The 22,349-nt window shown below is 40.8% G+C and overlaps 1 protein-coding gene across 4 annotated transcripts in view; it reads right to left on the minus strand.

Annotated features, from left to right (window-relative positions):
* The window catches only part of SEMA3F (semaphorin 3F), a 152,505-nt gene that overhangs the window by 18,018 nt on the left and 112,138 nt on the right, over positions 1-22,349 (minus strand). For 3 of the 4 annotated variants that reach the window (XM_063291988.1, XM_063291990.1, XM_063291987.1), the window contains 5 exons: positions 19,317-19,406; positions 15,211-15,304; positions 10,056-10,175; positions 3,019-3,158; positions 2,408-2,522 (listed from right to left, as the gene is read on the minus strand). In XM_063291988.1, the coding sequence (XP_063148058.1) occupies positions 2,408-2,522; positions 3,019-3,158; positions 10,056-10,175; positions 15,211-15,304; positions 19,317-19,406 (559 nt within the window). The remainder of the gene's footprint in view (positions 1-2,407; positions 2,523-3,018; positions 3,159-10,055; positions 10,176-15,210; positions 15,305-19,316; positions 19,407-22,349) is intronic. The other variant, XM_063291991.1, reaches the window with a different exon arrangement.

Genomic DNA, 22,349 nt, shown 5'->3' on the forward strand with positions numbered 1-22,349 from the left:
AAAATGTCCCTGCACAGGAAAGTACCACAGATGTTGCTTCTAATTCAGCCTCAGATGCTGATCGAAGGGATCCTTCTGGTAAGCAGGCAGGAGCACTGCCAAGAGTGCTACATGGCATGGGACCGAGATAATCTGAGGGACCGCCTTGTCCTGATTACATCGATCCGCCCCACCCGGTCATGCAGGGAAGGCATGTTACAGACCCCATCCGTAAAAGAATTCCACCTAGCGGGGTCTTGGAAGCGTGCCTTCTCTGTAGTAGCTCCCGCCCTTTGGAACATCCTTCCCCCAGAGGTGAGACAGGCCACCTCTCTCCTGGACTTTCGAAAAAGATTAAAGACCCGGTTTTGTCAGCAGGCTTGGAATGGAAGAGGGAATAGCCGTACTTGGGGATGGCTAGTGCCCTAGGGTGACTTGGATGGACCTACTACACTCACGGGCTGATAAAGAACTCTCACCCATCTTGATTCCATTCCATTCTTATTTTTATTGTATTTATTGTATTTATAATTGTTTTGGTTTTTAACTTTATTTTATTGTAAACCACCCAGAGTCCCTCCTTGAGGGGGAGATGGGCGGTGGTGATAAAATTTGATAAAATAAAAAATAAAACAGACTCCAGAAGAACCCGGGCAATGAAGACACCCAGTGAACCGTCTGGTAGTACTTTTGAGGAAGGGAGGTGAAGCAAAGGTAGGGAAGGCCCAATGCTGAGTTGTGCCCTGTCAGGAGAGAATCCATCGAAGGCCTCTGAAGGTGCTAAAAGCTGCAGTGGGACTTCTCACAGAATGACCAACAGCCATTGGTTCAGCCAGTGCTGAGAGGAAGCTGACAAGCAGCTTGCTAAGAGATTGCCACTGCCTTTCTAGCAAATGGGATTCCCAACCATCTCAACTTCTCCTTGCCCCCAAACACAACATCTGTTGGGAGGTTAAGCAGGCTCCCTGCCTGAATGAGCTAATACTATTAGCCAGCCATGATCTTTACATCTGATAACTGAAAGCTTTCTTTTTCTCTCTCATTCTTTTTCTGCAAGTGCTGAAAGCTGGTCAATGTAATATGATGAAACAAATTGTGACAGGGCTTCCAAAATGAATCTGACCAACCTGTTTAGAATCAGGTTTTGCTGCAGTGCTGCTTATAACAAAGGAAATCCTTTAAGAAAAGGCCTATTTTAAGTCAAATGTCCTGTTTCCTACAACAGCCATCCGAACTGCAGATTCTGGAAAGCCTGCAGGTAGGACATGAGGACAGGAGCACATAGATTTGCTTTGAGAAAAGTGACCTTTTTTTTTTGCAAAGCATTTCATTCATGGCTGACAAATCACACATTTTAAAAGATCCTGTCAAAAGTCATTGCTGTTACTATTTCTTATCTCCCCTGCTTTAACCTTCTGTCTTAACCCTTCCATCAAAGCTTCCAAATTGCCTTTCAATGTTTACTGAATCTTTCCAAAGGCTATTGTAGTTTTTTTTGGTTTTAGGCAAATATCCATGGTTTCATTTATCTGAATGAGTGTTCTTGCTGTCTTGTCAAGCCATACTGTTTTTAAAAACATAATCCAAATTATATCATACTTTTCTACTCAATTAACTTGTGGAATACTTTGCATGTCAGGCAGACACCCCCAACTTGACACCTTAGACTAGGCTGAACTAGCTCCACCATCCATAAGCCACATGGATGACAGAGCTGACATGTTATCAGATATCAGGATATCAGTATAAAGAGTTTTCCTCCTTTTCCACCTTAAGCATAGGTAAAGGTAAAGGTTTCCCTTGACATTAAGTCCAGTCGTGTCCGACTCTAGGGGGCGGTGCTCATCTCCGTTTCAAAGCCGAAGAGTTGGCGTTTGTCCGTAGACACTTCCATGGTCATGTGGCTGGCATGACTACACGGAACGCCGTTACCTGCCCGCCGAAGCGGTACCTATTAATCTACTCGCATTTACATGTTTTTGAACTGCTAGGTTGGCAGGAGCTGGGACTAACAACGGGAGCTCATCCCGTCATGTGGATTCGAACCGCCAACCTTCCAATTGGCAAGCTCAGCAGCTCAGCGGTTTAACCCGCAGTGCCACCGCGTCCCTTATACCTTAAACATACCCAGCTAGAAATCTCAGCTCTGCACTCTGGCAGAGAAAAACAACATATTTTTATTTAGAATTTTGGGGAAAAATTTTTTCATCTTAAGTGAAAACTAGACAGACATTTTTTCCAAAGATATCAGCAGTCTGCAGAGTAGATCCAGTCTATCAGCTGCCAGTGGGAAATCTCTCTGAGCTTCACAGGCTAGGCCATCTCCTAAATTGCTTAGGGCTTCAATTACTCTCTTACAGACTCCCTCATCTCTCTCCATTTCTGCCCCCCTCCTCCACGCAATCCCTGCCCTGAAAAATATACATACGGAGTTCATCGAAGTGTGTTTCAATTCCATCAGGCCCTGGCACAGAACAGATGAGTCGTGCCTTGAGGAATGTGCTCCATTTATTTACTAAGCAGCAATGGCCTCCATCATCATTCTAAACCAGAGAAGAGCTGTGAGTTAGGTTGAAATTCTATCTCAATCATGGAAGATCATGGTTTTCACCAGGTTGTTGTTTTACCGAACATTACAGAGGTACTATGTGTTCTGCCTAGCGTATAAATATCATGAATTTCTTTTTAAAAAACCACAAAGGCTATAGTTTTCATCAGCAACTTAATCATACTGGAATCAATAGGATTTATTTTTAGGCTTGCACTGAAACTGGAATATTAGACTCTTTTATAAAAAAATGTTCCCACAGTGGAAAACTTTGGGAACAGAGTAACAGAGATGGCTGTATGGGAATGGACAGATATTCTAGCTACAGAACAATGTACCAAATGTGATAAGAGGTCCAGGGACAATGACAGCAGAGGAGCCTTTTACATTTTTGAAAGGATGGATGGGGGAATATAGAAATGTTTGGGGGTATGTAGATTTTTTACGGAAACTCTCAACTACACCCAGTCCTGTTCGTTTTCTGCACTCACCAAGCAAATGCGTCCAATGCGGGAGTAAACAACTGGGCTCTGTGGAGAATCAGTGGATTTTTCTCGGAAGAAAAAGTATAGCTTGTCATCATTTTTCTCAGCGCTGTCTGGGATGAGCTTTGCATGGACAAATGCTGGATCTGCAGAGGGCAGTGAAATCAAGAGCATTACTAGGGGAAAAGAATTGGGTGAATATTTTTCCAGTCTCCAGAAATTTAGAGCAGTGGTGCCCAAACTGAGCCCTTGAAAGCTTTGGTGTGGCCTCCAGACATTTCTACACATTGTTTTCAAATGTTAATTTGAAGGGGGAATGATGAAATACACGACTGGACCCTAATAGCTACATTTTGCCTCACACTCCCTCTGGAATTCAAAGGCCAACTGGGGTCCTCAGCCTAGAAATCTTGCACATCAGGAAACTAGATAATGTGGGTGCAACAAAGTCTGTACAACTCCTCACCAGCATTTTGATGTCAGGCTTCACCCCACTGAAAAAGGAACATCCCTCCATTTTCTTTTCATGCCCCAAATCTGCTGTAGTTAAGGCTTGAACTTAGCTTATTGTTCCAGAATACAAAGCGCTGCCAAGTCAACTGGCTCGAGACTCTATCAACTGGCAAATTTTCTTAGCATATTACAATGGAACATATTGCTTGTTCTGTTAATTGCAGCTATTTGCCTCACATCTTCTATAGACTTGTCTGGGACATGATTCTTTTATCTGAAATGAAATTCTCAATTGAAGAGTGATCTAGATTGAAAAAAAATTGTTGCATGCCACAGGCTAGGCCCCACTTTTTGGAGCACACATTTTATTTACAGAATTCTTTGTTGACCTGCAGTGTCTCTTTTGAGTAGCTTGTGTGGGGAAATTAGCTTGAAACATGTGTTCACATACTAGAAATCTGATCTGACTTTGTGTGTGTGTGTGTGTGTGTGTATGCCTTTAAGTCAGTTTTTTATTCCTGGTGACTGCCTGGACTAGTCGCTGCAGTTTTCTTGGCAAGATTTCAGAAGTGGTTGGCTATTGCCTTCTTCCTAGAGCTGAGAAAGAGTGACTGGCCCAAGGTCACTCAGCTGGTCCAAGAACACCTAGCTGGCCAAGGACACCCAGCTTGTTCCTAAGGCAGGACTAGAACTCACCGCTTCCCGGTTTCTAGCCTGAAGCCTTAACCACTACACCAAACTGGCTCTCAGTCTGAATCTTAGCCTCCCCAGAAGTTAGAAGATAAATGGGAACTACAGAATTCTACCCTCAATTGATCAAAGAATAGAAGCAATTTTAATAATGCAGTTGCAGCAAGATTCAGCAGCACTGGTTTATGTTTCCATTCTCACAGTGCATGCACAAACTAATCTTGCTTTTCAGGAACTGTGATATATTTGGGCAAATTTTCTGGATCCGAAAAGAATATTGGAATTTCAGTTGAATAAAAAAAGATCAGTTTAGATGTGCTGTAGTTGTTTTTTTTTCATTGCAGAATTTAGGACTACTGCATCTAACAAAATTGGTTTGGGTGCAATATAGCTTATGCCAATAACAACTAAGTTAGTATTTAAGAAGTCATACACTTCATTGCTTTTTCCCCCCCAGTGGCATAGAAATACCAGTAATAAAATGAATAAAATACAGGTTCCAAAGTGACTTATGGAAAGGTTAAAATGCATAGTATAAAGACAGTTATAAAAATAAAAACCAACCACACATTCAAGCAAGTAAATTAAATAAATACAGTATTTAGCCGACTTTCAGGGACCAGTATGGGCTGGTTCATGTAACTGCCAGGCATCTGGTATGTCCTTATATCTTCAGCTGGTCCAACCTACCTCAGCTCATGGACATTAGTCATGGAGATGGCTTACTGAATTACACAAGACCTACAGTTTTAGCACATTGTAGTAAATAAGGCTACATGAATGCTGAATCAGACCAAGTCCATCTTTTTCCAGCATTTTGTTTTTTCACAGTGGCCTCTTGGGTGTTCACAAGCAGGAGATGGAGACTTGCCAATCTCCTGCTGTGGTTCTCTTGTTTTTTGAGGCATGTCACACCCATCCTAGAGTCTTGAAGACCAATGGCTCAGTAGACGTACTCCTTGAATTTATCCAATTCCTTTTTAAAGTCATTGAAATTAGTGACCAAAACCATAACTTGTGGTAATGGTTCCATAGCTTAATTACATGCTGTGTAAAGACCTAGCTTTTTCTTAAAGAAAAGGTGTTTGCAGCCCCTGATCATTTTGATTGCTGTTTTCTACATTTTTTCAGCTTTGTTATAATCTTTTTCAAATGTGGCCACCAGAATTGTACATAATATTCCAGATATGGATATGCCATAAATTTGTATAAGAACATTGCTATGTTGACAGTATTATTTTTTAATCCCTTTCTTGGTGACCTCTAACATACAATTTGCCTTGAAGATTTACCTCTGTAAATTAATTCTGGTTTGAGTTTTTTCACTTAAAAAAAGCTTTAAAAAAAATTTTTAAGCATTTTTTTAAAAATCGTATGGCATAGCAGTTCAGTGTTCATGCTGCTTTTTCTTGTTGGGAAATCCTTGTGAGGTCCAGCAGCCAGATGGGTAGACTATTTAGCTGTGACAAGTCACGTTGCCCAGGGTGCGCCACGAGGAGGCTAGTCTACATGGCATCGAGTTGGGCTAAGAGAGAGTGACTGGCCCAAGGTCACCCAGCCGGCTTTCATGCCTAAGGCGGAACTAGAACTCACAGACTCCTGGTTTCTAGCCCAGCACCTTAACCACTAGACCAAACTGGCTTTAATGCTTCATACACACACACCCCTCCAAATCTAGACTGCTGTTGGAAAGAATTCCACATCCATTGCTGTTTTCTGCACTGAAGCAACTTCATGGGATGTGATGATAGCTGTACCCAAGGCAAGTCTTTATCTCAGCCAACAGAAAAAAAAAATGTTGACACAGTATCCAGCAACTAAGCAGCTATTCAGCTCTGCAGAAAATGTAGCAAGCAGTATGAATAACTATGCTACAGTTTACTGTGGTGAAGTCCTGAATTCTATTCCTTGTATCATCTCATTTGTAATGCAAAACGAGGAAATAGAGAATTCTTTACTTACAACACAGAGCTTGAAAAGAGTGAATAGGAACGGGTGGGCAATGCTAGTTAAAAGGGCTGAGACAGTGTTTCTCAAAATCTAGGAAACAAAGCCCTCCCAAATGTGTTGGTTCTTCTGTGTTCCCTTGCTGAAACAGAAACCACATTCAGCGCTTTCTTTCCCTTGCATCAGCTTGTTTTCCTTTCAGCTCCTATGCACACATCCTATGCATTAGCATATAAAAGAAGGTGTCTGCAGTGGCTCAGCTGTGCATAGGATGACTAAGCAAAGAAGAAATGAAGCTTCTTTGCAGATCATAAATTACTTCATGGCATGGTTTGGGCTACATTCAGGAAAATGATTATAATATTATGAATTGATTTGGACATAGCCTGTGTTTTCAGGGAGGTCAGGGGCGTATTGCTATGAGTAAGTTTTATCAGCTCTGTAGGTGCTTTTATGGACACCTCTTCTCCTATCAGTTGATGATAACCAAAGTTGGGCTATCGCTGTGCCAAGCTCTGAAGTCTTCTATATTGCTGAACTTCTTTTCATCAGGCTTCCTGCCATACTGCAAAGGTCATTTCCATCATTGCCATCACAAAACACTGAAACAGCTTTTGCACCTTCAAGAAGAGTTCATGAGGTTTAGTTCAGTCATGACTTCAGTGTAGCCACTGATATGCTACCTTGCTTCAACAGCAAAATATGCTTTCCTTCCATCACAGTGTGCACAGTATGAGATTATTTATAGATTCTGTTCACATATTGTCTAAGTCAAAATTTTCCTTTTGGCCAATTGTCAGGAAGTGTAATGTGATCTCAGTTAATTAAAGTAATATAACACTCTGAAACCATATTTTTGCTATAATCTGTGTTCTTACAGTAATTTTCCCATCTTTCTGTCAAAATTAGATTTCCACAGGATGTTTGGTAGCCTCACTTTTTACTTTAATTTTAGTTTATGATATGTTCAGATCAGTTCAGGACTTTTAGAGCTGGAAATATTTCATTAAAGGATTTTAACCCATGCCAAACAGTGATAGATGACTTCGTAAAAAAAAAAAAAAAACCCTCTGTAGCTATATTTGAAGGTGGCATATACCAACATCTTCTTTTCATTCTACATCTAGAATTGTTCCTGCATGTGGACCTGCTCTGAATTTACCAATGACAGAAACTAATGTTTTCAAGCATTTCTTGCATCCTTGCTAAACTGCCACAGTTTACAAGTCCACAGTACAATACTCTTACCAACATAAAGTAAGAGAGACTGTAGAATTGACAACTATAATGTAAGAACAGTCTAGGACTTATGAAGACTATAGAGTTAAAAGATGCTAAAAGAAGGGAAAAGCTATAAAATTGCTATAAAACTGAAAAAGCTAATAGGTTAAAGTTTAACTAAAATTCAAGTGATGAATAAAATATAATAAGATAATTTACTGTGCTATCGAAAAAAACTAAAAGAAAAAAGAGCTACTGCAATAGAACTTGTAAAGCTGAATAACTACAGATTAGAGATAGCAATATAATAGTCAGGCATGTGTTCTAGTCAGCAGTCAATACCTGGCAAGTTTTGCATGTTACTGGGCAGAACTGGCAACATTATGTGTTATACGGGAATCAGAAAGTAGTGGGGAGATGTAGAATAGGTTTGTATGACCTGGCAGCCTAGTGGATATCTCTGCAAGGTGGGCAGGAGAGGAAGACGTGCTTGGTGGTTTCCACTTTCCTGGCATTGCAGGGGCAGAAATACTCTGGGAAGGGGATCTTCCTATGCCTTCTATTGAATACAGCCAAAGGGAGAGCACAGCAGTGAGCATACCAAGTCCACTCATTACTGTTTGCTATTGGAGACATGAAATATCCTGGAAACCCAAACCTTGATTATTTAAATGTCCATTTCCAATAACCTTCACAATTCATATCAAACATTCCTTTGTATAAGAAACTCTGCCATAAAATTTATGTCACTGCAAGCATACTTGTCCAGTTTTAGAAACTGGTAAGGATTTCTAGGAGGCTTGCAATTTGGAGAAGTTTGGTTATTTTCTTTAGAGCATCAGTATTAAGAATTGTCAAGGTCTATGGTGGCCCATGTAATCCAGCGTTTGCTTACACTGATAGGTCTCTTCGGGTTACTAAAATGACATTCCTCTAAACCTGACACTCAACCTCAGTTTACTCAGCTGTTTTTGCTGTTCCTTAACAACTGGAGTTGCAACCAACAGGAGGTTAAAATCTTTTCTCATTGGATCCCATTCCATGATGCATGCTGGAGAAGATGTAGCAGGAGATTAAGTGTTCTGGATCAGTTATCAAAAATGACAAGAATACAAACCTGCCCTTTACCATCAACTTTGTAGGGGGAAATAATGCCAGGAACAGCCTGCTTTTGCATTAACAAAAGGGGAGCTATGTTACAGTCATGGAAGCAAACAAAAGGGCCAACCAGCTGAAAATAGTTGTATTCCTGCCCAGCTGGCTAAACAAAATTATATAAAGGTCAACTGTCACTTGGTACAGTAATGACACCTTCAGCAATCTGATTTGCTAAGCCTAAGCAAATGAGCATTTGCAGATTACTGCAATGTGCTTCACATGGGGCTGTCCTTGAAGATCACCCAGAGGCTACAACAGATACAGAATGCAGCAGCCTAAGCAGTGATGGCTGTGGCATGGTATGCCCATGTGGCTCTGCTGCTCCACAAGCTGTGCTGGTTGCCTCTGGGCTTTCTGGTGAATTCCAGGTGCTGTTATGATCTATAAAGCCTGGATGTTTGAGGAATCACCTATCTTCCATTGTTTCTGCCCATCTGGTAGGATTGGGCAGAGTGGACACCTTCAAGGTTTCCTCTATTTGTTCAACTATTTGGACCTGTGAAGCATGCCTTTTCTGCCGCGGTGCCTGTCCTCTGCAACGGTATCCCCTCAGAGATCCATATAACTCCCATCCTAATGATGTTCCAAAAGACTTTTAAGGCCTTGCTGTTCTCCCAGCCTTGGGAGCCTCTCTATGTTGTTTTTGTTGTTATCTCTGGTTTTTCTCTTCTGGACATCTATGATCTGTTTTTTTTTAATATTTTATTGTTCTTACTTTTAAAATGTAAACCACCCAGAGTTGTTTGGAGTTGGGAAACCTCTAAATTATATACATCTATTATCTATCTCTATCCATTCATCCCTCCCTCCCTCCCCACAACACTGTGCTTTTCAAATCACCCATGAGGCATTTCAGACCTGTTGAAGCCACAAGCATGAAAAAAATAAAGGAACTCTATCCAATTTTCTTGGGTATAGATAGAAAGCATGATGAATGGACAATGGAACAGGAAGGAGGAATCAATATATTATGAAGATCAAAGGAGAAAAGCATCTGTCATATGAAAGAGGGGTATAGCAGAAGGGTATGAAGAGTGTCATGGGAATGGAAACATAATAAGAGACCTATAGAGCACAAAGAAGGGAGACTGGATCCAAAGAGTTTGATGAAGATTCATAAGTGAGCCTTCGCAGCAGCTATATATGGATAGATAAAAGAAACCAATCAGAGAAAGTTGACATGACTTGGCATGACACCATACACCTTCAAGAAGACAGGTCTGAAGTGCCATGTAGCACACTGTGCATTGACAAAGGGGAATTAAAAAGAGAGAAGGAGATTGCTGGGTACTCCCATAAGCCTAATGATATCTCATTAGCGTATCAATCTACTAACTGGTATTTCTTTCTTATAGGAACAGAGTGCAATCAAAAGAAAGTGAGCATAGGAACCCCTCAACTCTGCCCATGCAGTGTTTCTGCTGCTTTCAGACAGGTTGAAGAAACAAATTCTCAACCATTCAGCACCGGTTCTCTTTCCCACTGCGTGGCATGTACACTGGACTCAGCTGATGAAAACAGTCTCCTCTTCTGTCCTCCCTCACAAGCTCTGCTGTGTTGTCCCCTTCACTTACCATTGAGCCAACGGGAGTTGTACTGGTCAGTTCTCATGGCAGTCTGCTTGCCCATAGTGCGGAAGATGGCTGCGTCTGTGCCCATGAAGTCAATGTAGACACCAGCATAGAGTTCTTCATCTGTGGGCAAGAGGCAGAAATCAGGAAAAAATAAAAGAGGGCACAACTGTTCCCTTCTGAGCAATGCCTTCTAGAATTTCTTGTCATTGTAACCATGCTGGCAGAGAATTCTGGAAAATGTTGTCCAACTCTTCTGGGGGGCATCAGGGCTGGAAAAGTTTAACTAAAGCATACAATAATAAATTACCCTGTTTCCTAAGCTAGGAACAAAGCAAGGGTACTCTACTCAGCCAGGATTCCCATTTACTCATTCCACTGATTTGCTGAAAGAAAGATAACAAAAGAACCCAGAATGTCTAGAAACAGAAGAGAACATTGTCTGGATTCTTCATAACATTCCACGAACATACACATTCGAAAACGATTGGAAAGCAGCTTCCCCCCTGCCTTTTTCTTCTGTGCACAAGAATTGTGGGTGGCAACCTTGACATGAATTTAATATTGAGAAAGGAAGCATGTTTAGGGGGAATTATTCCCCCTCCCATCTTGTTTGCAAGAAAACAGAAAAAGGAACCTCTTAGACCAGTGTTTCTCAGCCTTGGCAGTTTTCAGATGAGTGGACTTCAACTACCAGAATTCCCTAGCCAGCCATGCTGCCTGGGGAATTCTGGGAGTTGAAGTCCACACATCTGAAAGCTGCCAAGGTTGAGAAACACTGCCTTAGGCTCTATTAGTGATAACTTTGTCGTTTACTATACTGTCAAGAGAAGAAGAAACTGAACCCAAAGTCTAATTTTTCCCAAATGGGAGCAACTATAACCATGCTGAAGTGTGGGAAGAGGTGATCTTATTAACATATTCCCCTGTTCACAGTTTTTCCCTTAACATGTTAGTTACAAGAACTGCTGCTCAGGTTAACGCTTCACTAAGCAACCTAAATTTTAAATACGTGCAGGTAATAGTACAAGGGAGTATGTACATCAAAAGGAAGCAATATTGGGCAGAAAGATATGGGAAAGAGTGAGAATTAAGCATGAAGATTTCCTTATCTTTCCCCGTCCTCAGCTGCTTCCAAAGGTAACCATGCTGAATTCCTATATTTTGAAGGTCACCTTAATTCAAACTGAGAAGTCCTTTAAAGTTTTCATAATGAGCCTGAGCCAAGGTCTGAACTTCTGCCAAGGAATCATAGAGAGAGCAAGGTAAATAAAGGCAGGGAGAAGGCCAGTGGGTGTGGGTTGGTCTTGTTCCACTAACCCCTCACCTCCACTTAAAGACTTTAAACAATCTGTCAGGGGCAAAAAGCAACCGTCTTTTGATTAAGCAGTTTTGTTAAGCAAATATGCAAGTAAAGCACATGTGCACGGAACATGGGGCTTTTCTGCTGCTGCTCCAAGACTCTTAAACAGAGGAATTAATAATGAACCAAGTGGTATTAACAGAGCTGTTCATCAGGCCATGATCTACTGCCATAGGGGCACAATTCTTGCTTTTCCCAAACTGGGGTCACAGCTGCTGCCAGATTAATTTTAAACTTTGGGACTTGTCCTGTAAATGGATACCGATGCCTGGACAAAATCAGAGGCTGGCAGGCCATATCAAGGGGCTGGGAGATTTGTGGGAAGCAAGAGCTCTGACCAGTGCTGGAGCTGACGGGGGGTGGGGGGAGTGCGGTGCAGCTGTTGTGCCACTAGTTAGTCTGGGGTTAGCAGGACAGTGATACCACCCCTCATGGTCTCCCTGCTGTGAGCTTATGTAATTCCAGCCCTCCTCCTAAGGAAAAGATCCATGGAGCTAGAGTTCCCACGTAAGAGACAGAAGGCCCTACGGGAAAGGGCAACACCCCATTAGCCAAAGTTCAGAGAACATCCAAGGTTCGAATTGATCTGCTGGTGCACAAAGCAGAGATGTCTGCATGTGGCAGTGGAAGATAAAAACAATAAAGCATGTTCATCCCCTTCTCTTTCGTATGGCCAAACACACACAAACATGTTGATTATCAAAAGAGGAAGGCAAGGGGATGAAAAATGCAGGAGGAAATTATGGCAACTCTATACGATCAATGGGATTAAAGAGGACTCAACATCCTGATGGGATTTGTTTTTCTACTCCACCCTGGGGTTTTTTTTTGGATACCACATATAACAACACCCAGCTTTTCCTAGCAGATGCCAATAGCACAAAGCAAGAGCTGCAGCAGAAAACTTCAGAGGAGCAGGTGACAAATGCTTTTTCTGGAACTCTACATCTACTCCCTGCTCCTCCACCACGTGGGCTGCAGCCTGCTTGGTCCTGAAGCAAAGCTCTTATTCCTTACTACCAAGAACAAGCTGGGAGTGTTTGCTGTCCAGCTATGAGCTGACTCTCATGGAGAGCTGCATTTAAGGCTGGCTGGTTAGGGCTACAGCCTGAGTAGAGACCTCAAAGGGAGCAACACCAAGAGATTGCCATCCTGGAGTAATGCAAGGACCTGGTGGGTGTGAAGATGTGTGCATATGGACTGATTGGGACTGCCCTTGGATGACAGCCAGGACTTTGGGATGGGGAGTTTAGCCCCACCCGGCCTCCTGGTCAGGGGTGAAATGCTGGGAAGGAGTAACTACAGAGGATACCCCATTGTATCTGCCCAGCTGATCCGATTTGGCAGGGTTGGCACACTCCAGGTTCCTTTGATTAAACAATGCCATTTAATGGGACCCTGGAAGCGCGCCTTCTCTGGAGCAGTGCCTGCTCTCTAGAATGAGGTTCCCTCCAAGATTCGAATGGCCCTCACCCTACTGGTGTTTCAAAGGGCCCTGAAGACCTGGCTCTTCACCTAGGCCTTTGGTGAAGGAGAGGAAAGCCCCCTTTAGAATGTGTGGGTTGTTATTCCGGTTTTGTTATTCTTGCCATCTTTACTGTTCATTTTTGGTTTATGTTTTTTCTTGTTTTTAATGTTTTAAAGAATTTGTAAACTGCCCAGAGTCACTGGGAGTTGATCATCATCATCATCATCATCATCATCATCCTACTCTGTCTGGTATATGCCTAATACAAATGGTTCCTGGTGGTCTTCCTGACTTTGATGCTGGGCTCGGGATTCCTTTGCATATATGTTTTTGCATATGCATTTACATTTATTTGTACACACACAAACACACACAGATATCCTTTGAAAGTATTAATTAACTGTTAAAGCATGTCTCATAATGTGGGAAGGCAGGGTGTGCATTTACAGAACCTAGCGTAGCAATCACAGTAGAGGTGGGGAATAAAAGATTTGACATTGAGTGGCCAGCAGACCATTACAGTGCAGGGGAAAATAGAATTGTAAGAGTTATTTCTCTTCCAGATGGCCTTCTTAGCTCTCAAGCCTTGGACAATTATTTGAAGCCCTCAAAGGTTCTGGTCTTATTCCTCTGTAATACCAGGTTGGCTCAAAATCAAGCAAAGATCATCCATGAGATGGCATGGGTATAATGCCTAAGAACAGTATCTCCTTTACCTTGTGAGAACTGGTGCATATTTAATGTAAGTATTGCAGTCTTGGGACCAGGGATAGATTTGGGATTCTGTTAATGGACTTTCTGCCTTGCTGTCTAAAGGAATCCCTGACTGGGCAGAGAGAGCTGGTCTCGGAATTGGTGTTGGAGACCCCTAAGCTTATGATGCTGGTGGATTTCAATATCCATTATGAGGCTGGTTTATCTGGAGTATCTCAGGAATTCATAGCCATGACAACTATATGTCTATCCCAACGTGTCACAAGGTCAGCACATGATGCTCGCCACAGACTTGATTTGGTATTTGGTTCTGGTCAGGGAGGTGTTCCATGGGTGGAGATTAGTTTTCTTCATTGCGATGGACAGAACAGCATCTGTTTATGACCGGATTAGTGGCTTTATCTCGCCTCTATAGGGGCAGTGGACTTATAAGGAAGATTTACCTGAGAAGGTTATTGGAACCAATTGGGTTCCAAGAGTCATTGGAGGAGTTTGGGGCTGATTCTGTCAGTGACACTATCAAGATCCTTGTTAACACCTGGAATAGGGAGTTTGCTAGGACCCTCAACACAAATGCTCCTTAGCATTCCAACTCCGCCAACCTGCTTCAAGAATGGCCCCATGATACGGGGATGACTGCAGGAGCCGAAGCAGCAAAGTAAATGGCTGGCGCACCAGTGGAGGATGACCTGACTTGATTATTTGTGTTCTGCTCATAAACTCAGCAAAGAAGGAGTTCCTCTTCTATGGGCATTGCTTCTGCAAGCTCATGGAATGCTGAGTCGCTTTGGGTTGTGAGGGGGCGATCTCCCCCTTCCTCCTCCCAGTTTTATTTTATTATTTAACCATCTGAGAGTTGTTGGCATGCTTATTATTATTATTATTAATTTCTGGGCAAAATACAGTGCTGATCATCATCTTTAAAGCCCTATATTGCTTAGGTCCAGGATATTTGACAGAACGTGTCCTTCTATATTTACCTCCACGCTTGCTGACCTCTCTGGGAAGGTTCACCTCGTCTGGTGGTGATTCAAGGTGAAACCTTCACTGTTGCCTGACCTGTTCTTTGGAATATACTTTGTGCAGTTTTGAGGGGCCTAAGATCTTTATTAAATGTTACAAAGTTTGTTCATAGTCACCTTTTAAAATTAGCTTTTTACTCTTATTGTTGTTTTTAATTATTAGCTCTTTTCATTGGGTTTTATTGCCATTTTAACTATTTCTAATGCTTTGATTGTAAATGTTTTCATTGTAAACTGCTGAGAGACTTCAACAACCAATGGTATATCAAGTTCACTTAATTAATGAATTGATTATAGCAAAATAACAGTTGATAATTCAGTGTCATATGTCAATGGGAGGAGCAATCCCTTATTTAATAAGTGAAAATGAATGAACATAATCTGAGTAACTTTTGCTCCATTTCCTTGTAAGAATTCTCAGGAACTCATTGAGATAAAGAATCTTGCTGCCAACTTCTTAGGTGCCTTTAGATTCTAGAATTTTGTGGCTCCTTCAAATGCAAGGAGGTACCACAGTATCCTTTTAGAGTTTTTTGTTGACTAATATAATACTCACTAGAAAGACTGACATCATACAGCCAAGAAACTCACTTATTAATGCTGATACTGTGTCCACCTTCGGGTCATATGAGCATTTCCCTTTGCCTGACTCCAGCTTCTCTGGCTCTAAGTAGAATATATAATCCTGGAATAAAAGGCAAGAAATGGATATACCATGTATGTTATCACACACCTTTATTCTGGATATCTCCAACCACATAAGATATAAGGCACTACATATATGAATTACAGAATACAAAGATACCTTTTCTGGGGTAGCATATTCATGCAATTGAGTTACAAACACTTGGGTTTAGGCAGTTCTGGCCCATAATATGTCTGCCCCCTCAAAGTGGCCTTGAACCATGCATGATAGCTAAATCTGAGTGGGGAGTACATCAGCTCACCATACAGAGCAGATGGTTCCACACCATCACCACTGCACCATGGTGTCCTTTTTAAATGCTATTTTTGTTTGAGAATGTAGAAAATCACCAAACCGTGCTGCAAGCTTAAACAAATGATTCACCCCTTAAAAGACAGCTTTTGCCCCATTCATTTTAAAGCAGACTCCATGTTTTGAATGTTCCATCAGCATTGGGCCAGAAGGTCCAATGGCAGCGAAAGAAGTCAGAACAGGCATTGTTCCTAAGGCATGGTTTAAATGGCCAATGGGGAGCATTTTCTCAGATGCTCTCAGGTCATTTTAGCAAGTGCAGTGCTGTCACATGCAATGGTTCTGATCAGTATTTCAGGTGTGTCTCACAAGAGCCACAGCACAGCCCTCCCACCACTTTATTTTGGAAATATCATTCAAGCCCCCAAATATCTGTTTTACATGTGATTTGCCAAAATAACACTTTTTGGCCCAAATAAATCTGTTTGTGATAGGAAAAAGGAATAGTTAAAATGATGTTTTCCACCAGCTTTTCCTGCATGCTGTTATGTTACAAGACACTGCATGCACATCACACTTCTAGAGGTCACCATCTCATGGAATCCTCACACATCACATTCAAGGCAAAGAGCAGAAACTTCTCCAAGGAAGCCCATTTTTTTCTGTCCTATTAACCTGCTATATCATATTTTTCAGACCCTTGGCAGGCCTGCAGAATTTTTCATTGCTTATGAGCATTCAATGGAGAGAAATAACTGCGCTGTGCAGACATTGGAGAAAAATGTTTAGTCACCCCAAATTAGTCTTAAGTGACACCCATCCACATATGGAAATGTTTAAGTAACGCAGTGACACACTGTTTTTGACAGTATTGGAATTGGTGCTGAAATGTAATCAGGATATATCAAACTGAGATAAATGTGAATATGGCATGAATCGTATCTCTCAACTAAACACTTCAGGGACCTTCGGATAACCATTAGTTGTCTTGTAACAAGCTACATCTTTTCCTTGGTATGAAAGAACACTCAGCACCAAATCTATCACACTTTCCTCTGAAGATACTTGAGAGCAGGCAAACCTTGAATTGGGCTGATAAGATCCAGACATTAGATGTTAGGCTGAAAGTTGCAGAATAAATGAAATTAATTACTTCCCAGCTCTGAAATGGTATGTTGAGATTCACTTCTGCCCTTTTTAAGGGGTTGCTGGAAATGTCAGTAGGTGCATAAAGATCCATGCAAATGTCCTGCCCAACCAAGATGGTAGAATTCACTTTTGGGAAAAGCAGCATCCCAGGAGTAGATCTTGTTAATAAATAGTTAGGAAATCACTGCTTTACTGCATTAAGAACCATCCAGAAACAAAAGACAAATGCTCTGAAAAAGTTCAGAGGCATTTTGTATTTTGATAGCTTGATAGACACATTTGGCATTACATTTAATATAACTCTTTTAATTCTCACTGATTTCAGAGGAAGATTATTTGACCCATCTTGAAATAAATAAGACAGGGACATCATTATTTTACAATGTTAATCTCTTGGGGAAAATACGTATTGAAAATGTTAAAATAAATTTTCTCAGAAATATTTACAAAGACATTTTAAAACAAAAATAAATTCAAAGTCAGTTAAGAAGCACAACTAGACCTTTATTAACCATGAAAAATGTGGTTTGCAACATTTTTTCCATGGTTTACAACATATTTTTCCATATTTTCTAGCCAAAAGCTCTAATTTAAGCAGGTAACCAGGCATTGTAGAGATACTGTTCAAGAATTGTGGCTATTTATTAATAGGTAATTCTCACAAAAGTAAAAGTGGGAGCTGCTTAGGGTCTTTATTTTCAAACCAAAAAATGGAAATCATAATTGTTTAATAGCTTTGTCCTAAGGTAGAAGGAGCATGAGGGGGAATGTGAGGTACATGGTTAAAATATTATTAATTATTATTGGGTTCCTCCTTTTGACAACATTCACATCACTAGGCTTTAGTATAAATGCCATCTTATAGATGGATTTGTCTAGGCAAAATAAACTGTGGCCCATCTTTCCCTGACAAATTGCTTAAAATCAGCGATTTTCAGCAGAATGGGCTGAGTCAGTATGAGCAACATAAGGGACATTTGTTGGGATGAATGAACAAGATGAAAGAATAGATGTGACTATGCCTATAAGGAATTGGAGAGAATATAGTCTCATTCGGGCCCCAAATGCCAAGTAAAGTTAGCCAAGATACAGCCCAGATACATCAAAATATTCTCAGAAATTCAGATAGACAGAGCTTTCAAATAATGGCCAGGCTTTGACAGAAAGTACAGGGATCTTTTTTTTCCCTTGGGGCAAGGACAGTTGAAAGATCACCTGGACATCCATATGATATTAAGTTCTTCTAAGGGCCTCCCTTCTCTATCTGTCCTTTTCTAGTGAGAAGTGAAAGAGAATCTTTTCAGGGGGACTCCTTTTTAAAGCCCTTTTAATTTCTCTCAGCTCTAAATAATTTTATTTCCCCAAAAGATATTATATATACATATATTTATATATACACAAGTGTATGTGTGCATCCATGTGTGGTAAACACTTCAATCTATCTAAACACACTTACCAACAATTTTCTATGTATTTTCTTACATTTTAGTAATAGAAGTCACCCCAACCTGTTGAAATGTGGAATATGAATACCTGAAGAAACAGTCTGTTTGCTTTAAAGAACCATATCTAACCCTTTCAGCAGCCCCCCTAAAGAAGTAAGTCAATCTTTGTTTAAAATGCGTTCTTTAAATTCAGTATAGGACTTTGTGAACTAAAATGTTACAAAATAACATCAAGACTTGAAAGTAACATGTTCAGGCATACGTTTGAAAGTTTAGATTTTATCGTAGAATGATCTAGCCATGGAACTGTTTGATATTATGACCAAAAGAATCTGTTCAGCCTTAGCAAGCCCGCTGTGTAGCACTGTATATTCAGTGTGAACTTTTTAGTTACATCATCCTGAACTCAGTGTAGAAATCTGTTGCCAAATGTAAGAAAGGCAAAGGATTTTCATCACATTGAAATCCAAGAAGAAACATTAGGAATAGGATCTCATGGCCAGTAGTACTGGCAAGTAATTTTAAACCCCAGACTAAATGGTCTTACACAGTTTCCTCCCTTCCTCCCTCCCTCCCTTTTTCTAGCAGCTAAAAAAAAAAAAGAAATTTAGAATCAGTAATTGTGTTTGTGTCCAGCTGGCTTATCCCCCAAAGAAAAACACGCTATGGCAAACAGCACCCACCCCCTTAGATCTTTCTCTTTCCATACTGTTAACATGCATCCAGTCCACACCCCTGGCCTCCCATCTTCAGCATGACCTTGATCCTTCCAAACTACTTGCAACTTATGAGGCACCCTCTCTTCAGTTCAACATTTGCTTGAAATAGCAATCCCATATGTCTGCATTTCAAGTGGTTGGATACCAAAACTTGTCCTGTATGCTAATGTCAAAAATCCTGAGATTTATTTCTTGATGCAAGTCTTAGGTGAGCCTGGGGAAGGAGGAGTTAGTGTGAGAGAGGAGACGCAAGGAGAGGCTGTACAGGAAGCGCGCTCATTGCTTGATGGGCGGGTGTGTGTCTTGGCAACGCTTGGCCCTCCCCCTGTTAATTGCTTGTTAGGTGCATGCCAGTTGAAAATGAAGGTTAGAGAGCCCAGGCTCGGGCATGCTAGGGAAGGAGCCATTTTGTCCTTGGGGAAGGACAGGGCAGAGCGCAATTCCCACCTTGCGTTCCACTGGAGACGGGCGGAGGGAGGAGTCAACTGCTCTACTTCCCCGTCCTCCCTGCTGGATGGACTGGTTCAGCTCAAAAGCCTGAGGAGAGGAGGAGCAGAGAGTTAGCACTGGCAGCATCATCTGCCAGAGAAGCAGGAATGGCAGGATCTGGCCAGCGAATGCAGCATGCAGAAGCTTCACTAGCTCTGTCAAGTACACATATTGATCACCACTGAGACCAAGATCTTCTTCAGAAATAGTTACATCCTCTCTACGATCTGAGTGGGATAGCAGCTATTTGATCACTCCAGAAGGCTACTGGATTGACTCCATCTGGAGAATGTCATACCTGGGTGGCTTCTACACCGAGAAGGTCTGAGGCATCTTAACTATATTGTTGAGGTTGCAGAATTAGAAAGGTTTGGCCACATAGTTAACAAATATTTAACATTTTAATCGGCACCTGGGGCTCCAGATGTTGCTAAACTACAACTCCTGGTCAGCATGGTCAGTGAGTAAGAGCTGTAGGTCAGCAGGATTTGGTGGGCCACTGACTTGGTTTTTATTATAGAAGCATAAACTGTGATTAAGGGTAGAACAAGTATGAAGCAAAGGTTTTCTTTTCAATAGTTGCTGTGCTTTTTATTTGGTTCTTGGGGAGAAAAGGTCCTTTCTGGGAAGGAAAGACTGAAGCATTAACATTTTTTAAAATGGTACTTCTGTTTTTTCATCATTTGGTTGCAGTTGAGAGTCATAGCAGCAATATGATATCAGAAACCTGTAATAGAAAATGGTCAAGTGAGGTCTGTATTAAAATTAAACTAGGCAAACCTTTGAGGAAAATGGTTATGAGAAGACAGCATAATGGTGAAAATGTTTTCCACAGCTATACAAGCAGTTTTCCTTTGTACCATTTTTAAGGATCAGTGATATCTAACATCAGCAATTTGAAGCAAAATACAGTGAAAAAAACCACAAACTATTACAGTTGTGCTAAATGGCAAAGATAAGGCTGATATTACATATATTGGTAGGGATGTCCCAGGCCACACCGGGTGGAAGTTATCACAGTATACAGTCCCATTAACGTCAAAGCTGGTGTCGCTTATCTGTTAATTGAAAACATGTTAACAACAGCAAAACCTCTGGTTGCTGGGAAGTAAACTTGGAGAGGGTTCTATTAATAGTGCAGTAAAACCTGGCATACTTCCAGACTGTAAAAGTGACAAATGATGTGCAGAATGCAAATAATCCTTTAAAGACATACTTTTAGACAACTTCAATGACATTTCCCAAGATGCTGGATCAATTACTGTAACATAAGACATAATTCTGTGCATTTCTGGGATTTAAATTCTATTCAGCATAATGGCAGTTTATTGCTATATAAATATGCTTTGCATTGGGCTATATGTAGTAATACGATGTACATTTAATTTTCTTACAATTTTTCTCCTCTCTTACCCCATTCTATTATTCTATTTCTTTGATGTCCATTTTAGAAACCACAGATATGAAATAAAATCAACATGATTTATTCTGATACATAATTTGCCTAATTAATCAATCACCAGATGCTTATAGCCCATTTTTAAATTCTGCTACAATTCTTTCTTCAGCTTTTGTGGTTCTTTTTAGATGAGTTTCATATTATCTTTTTCAAAACTTAAAATTCCATCTCCATATCAGAATCTCTGAAATACAGACTTCCTTAATTTCTGCCTTCCAGGGACTTCATATTACAATCATCCTCATGGTTGGGCATGATGGACATGCTATATTGGAAAAACTTTTGTAAAACAGGTGTATTTTCCATAATAGCTGATCAAATTTCTAAAACAGCTATGCATCCATAAACCTTTGCATACAATTCTCCCTTATTCACCCGTGTTTCAGAGTTGTGACCATTACAGAAACGAGACTGGTCCTCTGGCTCACCCCAGCTGCCAGTGGACAGAAGACAGAAGTGCGTGGACCATCATAATGCCAGCAATCTCCCATATCCTTTAAGCATAGAGAAAGAATATCCTAGTGCACAGAAATGGTATGTACATTTCCTAGTACATACAAATGGAAACATTCACGACTGTGCATTTGTTACAGCAAGGCTCTGGGATTTGAACTACGCAGTCAAACCTAGCATAGAAATCCCGACTGCTCCACTTGTTTAAAGAAGTGTTCGCGTTGGCTGGAGAACGCCTGTATATCCATTTGTTTGGATGGACTTGAGCTCTGCTTAAGACTCTTGTCTTTGAGCTAACATAAAAAGGTAATCTTCAGTCCTAAATTTGTAAACATTTTCTTATGTAGGTATTTGAATCACTTTCAGGAAGACTTCCTGTAATGATGATAACGCACACAGCTTAAGCACGGATACATTTTTGAGACCCATAAAAGTAGGGAGCTCATTCTACCTGCAGTGTTTTACCATAAGGGGGAAAATAAGGCTAAATTAAAAATGAAAGTCTTTTCCAGGTTATGAGGGATTTGCCATAGCAAACCAAAAACAAACTTAGAGCAGAATAAGCAATGCTATGAACACTGATTTACTGAGCCAAACCATTCTCTAGGATAGAGATTTTTCTTTGTTTTTATGTAAGATTCATTATTTGACTAAGAATTTTACTTCTCTAGGGGCATGCTGTCTCAAGATCTACTAGTTCCAAAGATCTATAGGTGTATAGGAAGACACCTGGTAGGTGGGACAAAGCACTATTATAATCAGAGTTATTGATCCCAGCAACTGTGAGAGTGAATGCTGCTGGTAAGATCTATAGGACCAAGATATGAGATAAATGTCTAATATAAATATAAACAGCGAGAGACAGTCTCATGATGTATGGGTGGGAAGAGGTCTGTATTACATAATTATAGTGTTCCCATCTGCAGTTCAATTGTATTTGGGTCCTGGTAATGGACAGCAAAGATGATTTCCAAACCCTTTCTTGAAAAGAGAAATTTGCTCCACAAACCTGAAGAAAAGCCATACAACAAATGCAGCACTCCAAATATCTTTGCAGCAACCTTTCATTAAAAGAAATG

Source organism: Candoia aspera, chromosome 2 (assembly GCF_035149785.1).
Source record: "Candoia aspera isolate rCanAsp1 chromosome 2, rCanAsp1.hap2, whole genome shotgun sequence".
NCBI classification, from domain to species: Eukaryota; Metazoa; Chordata; class Lepidosauria; order Squamata; family Boidae; genus Candoia; species Candoia aspera.